Genomic DNA, 13931 nt, shown 5'->3' with positions numbered 1-13931 from the left:
TATTTTGAACATAAACAGGAATGGAAAGTAAAATGAAAACGTTGTCTTGATACAAAACAGCAGGTTGAGGGCTCACAACAATCCACCTCAGCCTGGCTAAGGAAACAATACCTAGTTCTGACTAGCCCCTCACCATGGGACTAATGCTGAAATGATGTCCTTAGGACCAAGGTCTCATGCTTAGTTCTTAAAGACATTCTAAGCCACAGTCCCTAAAACATGAACAGGAGTTGAGAGAAGAATCTCGTCAGCATAACAAAAATAACTTCATCTTTAGTGCAGAGTCCATTCAGTCCTATGTCTTCAGCCTTCACCTCCAGACACTAAAACGGAAACCTGAGATCAAGTTAGTTTTTGTTCCACTTTTGGTCATTGTCCACGGTCCACCCCTCTTTCCTGATCTTCCTTGCCCCAAACTACAATTTTAGATCCATGTTGGTGTTGGCCGTGGTCCTTGAGGCTGACGTTGTGCTTGAAGCACTGCCCAGTCCTGGCCTCTAAAGGGCCATCCACACGCGTGCATGCTTGCGTGAATGTTTGACTGGGCAGTACAGATGGGTGTGTGTGTGTGTGTGGGGGGGGGGGGACGGAGAGAAAGAGAGGGACAGAAAGATAGAGAGAGAGGGACAGAGAGGTAGAAAGAGAGGGACAGAGAGAGAGAGGGATGAGATTGAGACAGAGAGGGATGTATGTGGCATATGAGTTTAGCTTGACCTTTTTCACCCAGGCTGTCTCAAACCAGACACTTGACAAAGTGCACTGCAATTCAGTGCACTTACATCTGTAGTGCGTTCTGTCGCTGATTAGTGTTGTTTGAAATGGAACACTGACTGAAGCAAATGTGCAAGCCTTTTACCCATAAATCTGTGCGCCACCATCCTCCAGGCCAACTGGAAACTTTAAACAAAGATGGCTAACCAAACATCGCTGTCGGCAGTGTTTTGAATGTAAATGTACATCTTTTGGCGTTTTCTCGCATCGAAGCACTGAAAGTCAGTGTTCCAAATGCTCGATCTGAGACAGAGCCCCAGTTCCCAGAAATCCACCCAACATGAAAAAACTGTACACAACTTGAATTGGGCGCAAGGCAAAATTCGAAAGGCATAGTGACCAAATTCCGATCACGTGTGTTTCCCTGTTGGGTCCTACAGCACATATTCAGCATAGTCCTGGCCAGTCTCCTCCGTCTCCCCCTGACCTTCATCTCCATTCTCCTCTGCCTCCCCCTCGCCTTCATCACCTTCGGGTCTGTGTTTGCGTTGCGTGTGGTTCTTGAGGCTGACGTTGTGGTTGAAGCACTGCCCACAGTCCTGGCACTTGAAGGGTTTCTCCCCTGTGTGGACGCGCATGTGGGACTTGAGGTGCCCTGATTGGTTGAAGGAGCGGTCGCACTGCTCACAGGCGTAGGGCTTCAGGCCGGTATGCACCACCTCGTGTCTCTTGAGGCTATCTGAATGTGTAAAGCCCTTGTTGCAAACTTTACAGAAGTACCTGCCATGTTTCCAGTGTGTTTTCCGGTGAGCGCTTCGACTGTAGCGGTCCTTAAATCTCTTGGGGCAGTCGGGGCAGCGGTACTTCAGCCTCTCCTCCGAGTGGATCTCTTCATGCTCCAGCTTGTCTTCCTGAAACCTGAATGTCTTGTAGCAGTATCGGCAGGGCAGCGCATGGCCCTCGGTGTGCACCTGAGAGTGCAGCTGCAGCCCTGATGGACTGGTGAAGCACTTGCCGCAGGTGAGACAGGAGAACGGCTTGATTTTGTGATCGCAGACGTGCGAACACCTGCTGTCCTTTCTGATGATGAACTTCCCACAGTCTGGGCAGAGCTCGCGTTTATAACCATGGCACTGCTCCACATGAGTCTGTAGACTGAACAGGTCCCTGAAGTAGACGGCAAACAATGGAATGTTATGCGTCTCCTTGGAGACAGTATCCTCTTGGTGGCAGCTGTTGGAGGACTCCAGTTGGGAAGTAGTGTTACTGTCCTGGTCACTTCTGCTGGTGTCTTCTTGGCCATCAGTTGTGGCGCCCTCTTGGGAGCTGCTGTTCACAGAACCCTGTTCTTTGCTGCTGCTCAACTCACTAACGTCATTGCTAGGTGGTCCTAGGTTACCATTTCTGTTGTTATGTAACTTGTCAGAGTTAATGTGCCCTTGGTCGCTAATGCTGTTTAAATCTTCGCTCGTGGCACTCTGTTGGTTATTGCTGGCTGCCTCCTGGTTGCCACTAGCGATAGCATGCTGGCTGCCACGAGTGAGGACCCCTTGACTGCTATTTGAATCTCCAAGGCAACCACTGGAAGCAGTTTGTTTGTGATTGCTGTCAGCTTCTTGTTTAACATCACAGGTGACCCCTTGGTTACTAGGAGTAGGTGCTTTGGGATTGTCCATGTTTTGGGTTTCTTGGCCATCTGTGCAGGCGGGACCTTGGTGCTCTTCCCTGTAGCCGCACTGAACACAGCAGTAGAGCTGATGGTGGTCCTGCTCGGAACAGCAGGTGCTGGACTCCTTCCCACAGTCACGGCACCACGCCATTGAGAAAGGACGGTCCTCCTCCTCCTCTTCCTCTGACCCAGACTCCTCCTCCGACGTCTGCATGGATTCTTCAATTTCTGGAGCCCACTCATCGTCACTGTCTTTCCTTTTCCTCTTCCTCTTCCTCTTTGACTTCCGTTCCTCCTGTTCCTCCTCCTCCTCCTCCTTCTCCTCCTCCTCCTCTCTCATCTCTTCCTCCATTTCTATGTCAGTGTCTTCACATGACCGTTCCACTGCCTCCTCTGCTGCCTATATGAAACATACAGTGGTTTAAATCATTGAGAGAATGAGCGAGTGAGAGCCAGTGAGAGAAGGAGTTTTCCCAAAACATACTTTAATAATACATACTTTCCTTTAATACTCTTTTTTAACACATACACGTGCTTTATTCAACAAATCTACAGTCACAACACATTAGTTACAATGTACAGAAAAAATATCTTTGGCGCTCTCTCTCTCTCTCACACACACACACACACACACACACACACACATCACTGTCAATGTAAATCAACAATGTCTTTACACACACACACACACACACACACACACACACACACACACACACACACACACACACACACACACACACACACACACACACACACACACACACACACACACACACACACACACACACACACACACACACACACACACACACCAAACAAATAGACAAACAGAGCCAGACCGTTACCTGGTGATTGTGTGCTGGGTGTGTGAACAGGTGGTCTGGGGGATGGCTGGCCCACTCTCTGCTGTGGCTGCACGTCCAACACTGCTGCACCACATGGAGGACGGGTCCCTCGCGGCGCGTGGTGATCCTGCACACCTGACTGCAGCACCCTAAGCACCTCTGGAACAGCTGCAGCAGGCTGGCAATCTGCACAGCAGCCTCCGCCACTAAGGTGTCCCTTCAGCAACACAATAGAGACGCGTGATGCAATAACAACTTCCACTACAGCTCTTGGTCCTGCACACTGATGAAGTGGAGTGATCAGAGATACACACACACACAGATAGACTTGGAAACTGCAAATACTTAAATAACACAATCAAACTAATATATGTGCAGGTACGGCATGAAGAACAGGTAACTCCAGATTAAATTAAACTCTCTTTGTGGAAGCCAACTAGTCTGCTCTGTTATCTTTTTCCAAATCCCAGTAGTCAAATTCCTTTAAGGTGTTCTGTTCCAAAACTAGCAAGCTAACTACCTAAAAAATGTAAAAAAAAAAATTAAAAAAAACTTGCAAACACCACCAACAGCCCAGTTGACCCTGATAGAAGCGTGCCGACACACTAACTGCTTATGTCCATTCACATGACCATATGCTTTCCAAATGAACTTTAGTGTGGTACCAAGCCTAGTTGCTTATAAAACCATACCTCAGAACGTGTCAAATTGTTGCGTAGTGTAACTTTAATGCACACAGTTAAGGAAATCAGTCACTGATTTTAACGCAATAGTTATATCAGCTCTCACAGTAATACTCAAAGAAAATCATCAACTTACCCATTCAGCATTAAGGAAGAGACACTCTTCTTGGGCTCTGTAAGGGCAAATATAATATTCTAAATGTAGCACTAAGGCCAACTAAACCATTTATATAAATGCGTCTGATACATTTTCACTGAGAATGGGAATGTTTTTTTCCCTTAAAAAAATTAAAAATAACACACCACACTGATGTGTTTTGTTAAAGTATTATCATCCTCCTCCTGATTTTTAAGGTAATGTTGTATGGGATGGCTTTTGAATGTTAAATAATTATAAGTGTGCACACACATATTGCAAACTACTGGAGACACAAATTGGGGACATGTTTTTACCGTACCTTTCGATTCTCTCATTGTGTGTTTTGCACCTGATGCCATGAAGTCCATACTCTCGTCAAGGGAAATGTGTGTCACTGCAGGAGTCTGAGTTGCTGGAACAGAAACACACACACATGTGGCCAACATCAAGTCAAACACAAGGAACTCTACTGTCCGAGAGGGTAAGACAGCATCAATACATCCATCTCTCTGTGCGTCTGATGTTAAGATTGGCCTACAAGCTGCTGTACTTTTGAAGAAGTATCAGATATTAAGTAAGTTAATTTGCACTTCAAGTGTGTACTCCGCCATTGCAATTGTGTACATAAAGTGTGTGAGTGTGAAAATGTGCTTCAATATCAGATACGCACACAGTTGTAGTTATCCAGTCATTACCATTGCACTACTGATCCACCAACGGCTACATACCTTTGCTTCGCACGGAGAGAAGCGTGCTCTTGGACAACTGCGTTCCGATCGATTTCCGTGGAGGATCACACTGACACGCCACGCTGCGCCTCTCCAGGGGCCAGGTGTGCATCTGGGGTTGGAAATAGAACTTCATGTCATTCATGACACCTTCTATAGAACTTCATGTCATCTTCTATAGAACTTCATATCATTCATGACAACTTCTATAGAACTTCATGTCATTCATGGCACCTTCTAATCTATATAACTTCATGACACCTTCTATAGAACTTCATGTACTTCATGACACCTTCTATAGAACTTCATGTCATTCATGACACCTTCAATAGAACTTCATGTCATTCATGACACCTTCAATAGAACTTCATGTCATTCATGACACCTTCTATAGAATTTCATGTCATTCATGACACCCTCTATAGAACTTCATGTCATTCATCATGACACCTTCGATTGCTGGAGTCAGACTACTGTCACAGTCCGGCCTGGAAGTGACCTGGCATGCCAGCGCGGTTATGTGCGCTCCGTGCCAGGTTTTCCCTCTGCCCGGTCTCTTGGCTGGCTGACAAGCAAGACATCCCATCACTGGTGCCTGCTCCTCCACACCTGACTCGACTCTCCTTGTCAGCCACAGCTTTTAAACCGCACCAGGACTGACAGTCACCGCCAGATTATCACGGCTGTTTTCGGATTTGCTCTGTTTTGCCGTCTTTGACCCAAGCCTGTTTCTGGACTGGACTTCTTGATCTTTGCCTAGCGTTTTGGAAACCTTTGGTTCGTCTTGCGTATCTGTTGCCAACCCGTTCCCTGTTCAGTCACGTGAGTTAAGCCAAGTACCTTTGCACATAAATCTTTGGCTGACAGATGCTCGTACAACAGAAACTAGGACGCTAATGTTGCCTCGCCAGACTAAAACTGCATAATAACATATTGAGGCTTGCTACGGAGAGACTAAACCTGCATAATAACTAGTGCTGTCAAACGATTAAAATATTTAATTGCGATTCATCGCATTTTTGTCAAAGTTAACTCAAAATGAATCGCAAATGTATTAATCGCAAATTTGTATCTAATCTTAATGTACCTTCAATAATATTTTTTTTATTTTATTGAAACGCGTTAATCGCGCGATAAAAAAATTAACAGCGTTAAAATGGGCTTGCGTTAACGCCGTTAATAACGCGTTAAACTGACAGCACTAATAATAACATATCGTGACTCACTACGGAGAGACTACCTACCTTGTTGCTGTTGACTATGAAGAGTGTTGGCAGTGCGTCGGCCTTGAGCGTTAAGTTGGGAGCCAAACCTGACTGTTTCTGCTGCCAGTTCATGAAGCAGTCAGCGGTGAAGTGTGCACTGCACACCCTGCTTGAGGGGTTAACGGGGTGCTTCAGTCGCCCCACGAGGCAAGTCTTCCACTGCTGCCGAAGCGCCGGGTCTGAAGGGAAACTCTGGAGCTGTGATGTCCTGCTGCAACCTTGGACGACGCACACTTCTGATATCCGGCGACCAGTGACCTGCTGAAGTCGAAGGCACACCACCTATTAGTTTTACACAAAGCTGAGACAAATTGCCTAGACAACCTCGATAACCAACAAATGGCTGCATATATAATTCGGTACCATGTCATAGCGGCGAGTGGACTAAAAAATGATACTGACCAATCCCTTTAATAATACTGATCAATAATACTGATCCATCCCTTTAATAAAACTGATCAATAATACTGATCCTCCCTTTAATAATACTGATCCTCCCTTTAATAATACTGACCCATCCCTTTAATAATACTGATCAATAATACTGATCCATCCCTTTAATAATACTGACCCATCCCTTTAATAATACTGACCCATCCCTTTAATAATACTGATCCATCCCTTTAATAATACTGATCAATAATATTGATCCATCCCTTTTTATCTAGCTGTCTTTTCCTCCAATCCCAACCCTTCCTGAAAGCATGACTTCAAAGTAAGGCGGCTGAAGACCACAGACATGTAGACGTAGCATTGGAGGGAAAGTCGCGTCTGATTAGTTTTAGGATTAGCTTCAAGTTAATTATTTCAACAGGGTGTCCCCAATCAGTGTAAGTAAGTAAAGTTTATTTTTAGAGCACATTTAAACACAGCTTGCACTGACCAAAGTGCTGTACATAGTGCATTAGATATTGAAAGAAAAATAAGACAAGATAAAATGGAATAAACAAACTAAAATAAACAAAATAAAAGGGTCTTCTAGTTCGTCTTCTCTGATGAGTCCAATTTTCAGCTTTGCCCAACACATGGTCGTCTGATGGTTAGACGGAGACCTGGAGAGGCCTACAAGCCAGAGAGTCTTGCACCTACTGTGAAATCGGACTCATCAGAGAAGACGAACTTAGAAGAACCTCCAGTCCGCTTTTTCAACCCTTATGGTCTTTTACAAACCTCAGCCAGGCAAAGTACAACGTTGTCCCGGAAGAAAAACTTGCTTCCTTTTGCTCTGACAATGTTCCCCAACTCTGAGAAGTGTTTTTTCCAGCAGGGCAATGCTCCATGCCACACAGCCAGGCCAGTAAAGGTGTGGATGGAGTACCACCAGATCAGGACCCTGTCATGGCCAGCCCAATTTCGAGACCTGAATCCCATAAAAAACCTCTGAAATGTGATCAAGAGGAAGATGGATGGTCAAAAGCCATGAAAAGAAGCCGAGCTGCTTGAATTCTTGTGCCAGGAGTAGCATAAAGTCACCCAACGGCAATGTGAAAGGCTGGTGGAGAGCATGCCAAGACACATGAACGTTGTGATTTTAAATCAAGGTTATTCCACCAAATATTGATTTCTGAACTCTTCCTAAGTGTAAGCATTAGTATTGTGTAGTTTAAAAATGAATATGAGCTTGTTTTCTTTGCATTATTCGAGATCTGAAGACACTGCATCATTTTTGCTATTTTGACCAATTGTCATTTTTCTGCAAATAAATGATCTAAATGACAATATTTTTATTTGAAATTTGGTAGGAATGTTGCCAGTAGGTTATAGAATACAACTAAAATGTACATTTTACTTTAACACATACCAATAAATTGTAAAACCAGAGAAACTGATAATTTTGAAGTGGTCTCTTAATTTTTTCCGCGGCTGTATATATCGATTGTGTAATACCACCTTTGTTTTATTTATTTAAAACATGTTGTATTGAGGTGTCATATACACTTTCAACAATGCTATGACAACAGTAATGGACCAAAAAAACACCCCAAAAAATGTAGGACTTAACTCGTAGAAATGTATGAATAACTCCATTTAGAACCGTGTGTAACATTGTTTTTTCATGAAATCGTTGCATTTGGTGACCTATGTCTTTAATAGTAACACGACATTCAGATACACTATACCTGCCATGTTTAAATGCACTTTTGAAATATGTTTCCTGATACAGGTGTATTTGTGCCAAATGAGAAAAAATGCCCAAGAATGTATGCTGCAGGGAGATAGCACAGGTAGAATTCATTATTGGTGAATGACATCGTAATTATGCAGTCATCATCTGTTTTATATTCCATGTCACTTACTCTTTCAATGTATGATCACGTATGATGAATATTCAAGGTTACAAGAAGACTACTGCAACTTCAGAACTAACCAGTAATATGCATGTGCTTGAATGTGTTGTCACTACTGAATGCATTCAACATCTATAGGGCAGTCTATGGGCCTGGGAAATCAACATCTATAGGGCAGTCTATGGGCCTGGGAAATCAACATCTATAGGGCAGTCTATGGGCCTGGGAAATCAACATCTATAGGGCAGTCTATGGGCCTGGGAAATCAACATCTATAAAGCAGGCTATGGGCCTGGGAAATCAACATCTATAGAGCAGGCTATGGGCCTGGGAAATCAACATCTATAGAGCAGGCTATGGGCCTGGGAAATCAACATCTATAGAGCAGTCTATGGGCCTGGGAAATCAACATCTATAGGGCAGTCTATGGGCCTGGAGAAATCGAGCAGTAAGGTTTTTTTTGTGGCAAACGAGTCATCAGTCATTCCTGTAATAAAAATATGACAGTAAAAAAGTACAATAAATGACTGTTCCCTCTTAAGTCTTCCTTCGCTTACTGCTCATCTTACTTGTGTCAATTGTTAACATGTTACATATCAAACACTGAAAGAACACACAACTGTTTCTATAGACTTTTATTGTCATAAATATTGCCATATAGAAACCCACAGGGCTTTTTAAACATAGTTATTCAATGTACCAGCTAGTACGTAAGAGCTTACGATAATGAAAACATTGATTACAAAAATACAATTTGTGCCATCAGTAGCCATATTAGAAAAAAGGAACAATCTACAAATGTTTTGGTAACTGTACGTGAGTCTCTAAGTTCCTGATCATTTTACCCCTTACTTTACTTCTTTATATACACTCTATTTATATATACATCTGTTTCCATACTGTGTGCTGTAGTACTTATGTTATGTGTAGGACTTAGTGTGTTCCTATGTTTTTATGTTATGTAGTGGTACTTACTTATTGTGCGTGTATGATTGTGTTTTTATGTTTACTGTATTCACCTATGCACCAGAACAAATTTCAGGTAGGCGCATACCTACATGACAATAAATCTGTTTCTGATTCTGATCTACCCATATAAGCTGCTAATCCACATTTTTATTTTATTTTCCTGACACTGTTGCCTTTATTGTGATGAATGCCTGCCTGTTTAGGGATTGGGGGGGGGAGGTCACCCTTCGTATTTTTTTATTTTCTTTGTTTATTAAAAAAAAAAAAAGCTGCTAATTCCGTCATTCTTGAACACCACTAGTGCATTGTATTTATTCCGGCCCAGTTCTGGCCCACATACGGTAAAAGTGATCTGGCTTAGTGTCAGCTGGTGCCCGAGGCAAGATATGGCCCATAAACTGCCAAATGTTCAAGAGAAGAAACACAAAGAAAAGTAATCTGTTTAAAAATGCAAGGTACCTTTATTGACAATTGGTAACAAACACAACCTCAAACACTATTGCAAAGACAGTACAACAGCAAATCAAAATGTGTTTAATTCATCAACTAATTTTGAACATATTCACAGACAGAATAACTGTATCGCCTTCTCAATCCTTCTTGCTCTAGCGCTCACTCACCAACATACAAAGAATCTTAGAGTAATTTCTGTATTTTTTTATATATATCTTGTGTGTGTGTGTGTGTGTGTGTGTGTGTGTGTGTGTATAGGTAGCTGGGCAGGTTGAGGGTAGGGGTGTGTTATTGCTTTAAAGGATACATTTTGAAAGTTAACAGGAGCTGTTTTCGGGGGGTGGGGGGTATAATCATGTATGATCCATCCATGTGTGGTTGGACAATTGGTGCCTTGGAGTGAGCAGAGTGCACATAAATGTGCCGTCTCCAGAGTGCACATAAATGTGCCGTCTCCTCAATGCACCAATTCAGAGGCCACATAAATGAGCCGTCTCCAGAGTGCACATAAATGAGCCGTCTCCTCAATGCACCAAATCAGAGGCCACATAAATGAGCCGTCTCCAGAGGCCACATAAATGAGCCGTTTTCAGAGGCCACATAAATGAGCCGTCTCCAGAGTGCACTTAAATGAGCCGTCTCCAGAGTGCAAATAAATGAGCCGTCTTCAGAGTGCACATAAATGAGCCGTCTCCAGAGTGCACATAAATGAGCCGTCTCCAGAGTGCACATAAATGAGCCATCTCCAGAGTGCACATAAATGAGCCGTCTCCAGAGTGCACATAAATGAGCCATCTCCAGAGAGCACATAAATGAGCCGTCTCCAGAGGCCACATAAATGAGCCGTCTTCAGAGGCCACATAAATGAGCCGTCTCAAGAGTGCGCCAAACGTCGGAATGTCAAAATGTTGGCCTGAAACAGATTTAAAAGAAATCAAAACAACTGTGTGATGCATGTAGCACTACTGATGAGCATGCCCTCTGACTTCCATGCCAATGAGCCTAGTTTTTTTGCTATTGCTATTTGCTCAAACTGTGTGTTAGAGGGCTGGTCCCTAGTTTTTAATCTTCTTGGGTCCAAACATTTAGTACGATTTACTATCAAAATCGGTCCACTAGCCTATTGAGTTAAAACGCTAAAACATGCAACTGCATAAGGCTATGCAATCATATATTATGAGGCACCCTGACCCAGCACGTCAAAGTAAACTCTAGTTTTATCAACCGACAGGCTCGTAAATGTTATTACAAAGGTCGGACAACATGGAGAGATCGCTAGAGAGGTACACACTAACTGTAAAGCAACTGTAAGAAATGTTTGCACTGTCATTGCTGTCTTTTTCAGGGTTCCTCACTGAGTGTCTGTAGTCATTTATAAAATGTAAGTATTGAAACAAATAAAGCATTTTGTTAATTGTACTTAAAGTTCCAAAAAGATATACATACATGAAAAAAGTCCCCAAGTTTCCCTGTACCTTGACTTAATCCGGCTCATTGAGGCAAGGTTAAATTATCAAATAATTATACGCTGGTTGATTGTTTGGGATATTTCATCATAATTTACATTGATGAAAAATGTATCTCACAAGTGTCACTTACCAGATGGTGTTCAAAAGAGACCTTTCGCGCCGTCCTCGCTTCATATTGCTGATGATGACAGTCGGTCTATGGCTTTTCCATGTCCAAGTAAAAAGCAATGTACTAACCATAAATAAGCTCCAGTCCTACCACAGCATGTTGGACTTGGCTCATTCAAGAGCCACAGTACTTCTGCCGAAACGGACCTTAGGCGAGTGCTAACACTCATCCAAAATCAGGCCAATTGTGCATGCCATCTTCGCCTTAGAAACCATTGTAATGTCCGGGAGTTTCAAAGTCGAGGTCCCGCGAACAGACAGCCAGTCATCAGGCAGGCAGGACTCGAAATAATACGGCTAAATTAAATATTTTTTTAGAAACGTAGCTATTCGGTTAGCAGAAGCCTACACTGGGTTGCGACTGTCACATTACAGCTTGTAACTAATCATACATCTACATCCACACATAAACACTGTTCAACATCTAGTAATCGAGAAAAACATCGTTAGATTTTCACACAATTTGAGGTAAAAGTGGTGCTGCAGTTGATGAGCAAAACCATCGTAACAATAACATTAGTTGGCAAGTTAGCAACGAAGCCTTCAACTGAGCACTGGGTCTACCGCTTAGCTACAGCCAAGAGCACACTCGTAGTAGCAAGCTTGTTTATTTTAAACATCTCACATCTATTCATTTAAATGGTTTTACTTACAGGTTGTGAGCCTGAAGCTCCAGTTAGGCCACACAAAGTTGGAATTGCCCCGTCCTTTAGGAGTAAGAGCTGTGAAAATCCAGCATCAAACTGCGCACGGTTTTTGAAGCAGTCCTCCGTGAAGTGCCGGACACACAGTAAAATGTTTGGAACAGTGGGGGGAACCTTAGTATAAACGAAATTCAACCACTGACTTCTCTGTTTTTCTACCTTTGGCAGAGCATACAGTGGAGATTTCCCCTCACAACGCAAAACACAGCGTCTTCTCGACATGGCTATTAAACTAAACAACCTCTCCCCGGCGTACAGTAGTTGCTGTGAGTGGGCGTGCCAAGTATGCTGCCAGGATTGTGTTACGAGATTGCGTCATCTTTTACACAAAGGAACGGGGCTTGAATTCCAAGCCTTTCAGGCAGGTGAGAAAAGAGAGAGAGTTGCTCCCTCTGGTGTGTACTTTTGGCTTTTTTGTTACTTTGAAGACCGTTCTCATGCCCCCAAAAAGCTATATGACACGATAAAGGGAAGGGGGGAAGCATAAGAGGAAACTGACATTGTCCTGTGCCGTTATAGGATGCAGGCATGCTACTTTGATACCGCGTCAGATGTTGCTACAGCAACAGATGGATTCCTGAGCTGACCCAAAAGCGACAGCGTTTGACAGAGGTGGTTTGCAGGTAGGCTAATATTACTTGCAATGCAAAAGTACATTTCACGGTCCTACAGACCAGGCTTTGGGAAAAAGCAGGGACAATGTTGAAACCAGAAATAATTGAACAGCTATCCACTGATTTTAAACGCTACTGTTAATGCTGTTAAAATAATGAAAAATAACAACTTTTCACTAGGCTATAAACTTTATAAAGGACTTTGTCTATACCTCCCAGCCCATTTGCACATACGTATGGGTAGCTAGCCTTCATAGGATAACTGCCTAAAGCTGAAGTGTAACTGTTGGTGTTCATTAAAAATAAATACGAGTTCTAACTGCTATTGCTTCTTCGTTCAAAATTAGGTTCAGAAAACTTGCCGGTGTTTCCGGCACTGAACACACCAGTAAAGTCGGGCAGAAACTTATAGGTACTTTACCAAAAAATAAATGTACAGCCCCACTCTTTCTACATTATGAGATTCTTAGGAAGCACACACACAGTGTTACCTTCTGTGTATAGTCACGAACAAAAATATTTCCTCCTCCACCAACAACTCGCTAGCGAAGTTGCAAAGCTGTCAGCAATTCATAGCGCCTGAAATATCTGTAACATAATTGGGTTACAATACACAAGTTTCAAGAAAAACAACACCCTTCCATTCCTGTCTAAAACGGCCTCTTTTCAGATCGACCTGTTTTGAATCCCTGTCCCTTTAAATGTTAATGAGCCACTGCTCCTCTGTGGAAAGTAAAGTTTGGAGTAACCATAGCAACTGTTGAGCGTGTACTTTGGAACAGCGGTGCACCCATACCGTTTTGAACCAGTCAGACCGTAAATAAGAGGCTCCCGAAAAAGTCCGAGAATGTAGAGGTCAACAGGATGTTTCTGTCGAAAGAGTCGAAAGTTAACTTGATGTCACTTCGTCAACTCTTTTTGTATGTTTGTTTTCTAGGCATGGGGTGTCTGCTATAATGTGTGTAGGATGAGATATAGGTGATGCTGAGGGCAAAGACTCACATTAAGTCACTGTTGGGTTTCGCAGGTAGCCAGCACCTGTCCTACTCTGCCCATGGCAACCCGGATAGATCGCCTCGCTCAACCTAAACCCAACCTGCTCCGATTCCCAGACAGGTAGGTTGTTGTGTTCTATATAACGTACCACCACTAGATGGCGACAACGCATTGAATGTAGCATGTTTTAGTATCAAAGAAGATGATTCAAAATTGAGAAGAAGTTA

The 13931-nt window shown here is 43.1% G+C and overlaps 1 protein-coding gene across 1 annotated transcript; it reads right to left on the bottom strand.

The window, feature by feature from the left end:
- Positions 1 to 996: 996 nt before the first annotated feature.
- LOC308376045 (uncharacterized protein) lies at positions 997 to 12316 on the bottom strand (the record flags this gene model as incomplete). Its single annotated transcript, XM_080852292.1, has 7 exons — positions 997 to 2780; positions 3229 to 3445; positions 4048 to 4076; positions 4365 to 4462; positions 4779 to 4890; positions 6023 to 6325; positions 12044 to 12316. The coding sequence occupies 7 exons, from the start codon at positions 12314 to 12316 to the stop codon at positions 1146 to 1148; spliced, it is 2667 nt and encodes an 888-aa protein (XP_080708418.1). The 3' UTR covers positions 997 to 1145.
- Positions 12317 to 13931: the final 1615 nt, after the last annotated feature.

The sequence above is a fragment of the Sprattus sprattus genome (assembly GCF_963457725.1).
Source record: "Sprattus sprattus genome assembly, chromosome: 15".
NCBI classification, from domain to species: domain Eukaryota; kingdom Metazoa; phylum Chordata; class Actinopteri; order Clupeiformes; family Clupeidae; genus Sprattus; species Sprattus sprattus.
Note: the sequence above shows the minus strand (reverse complement) of the source record. Positions and strands in the feature narration are given on the sequence as shown.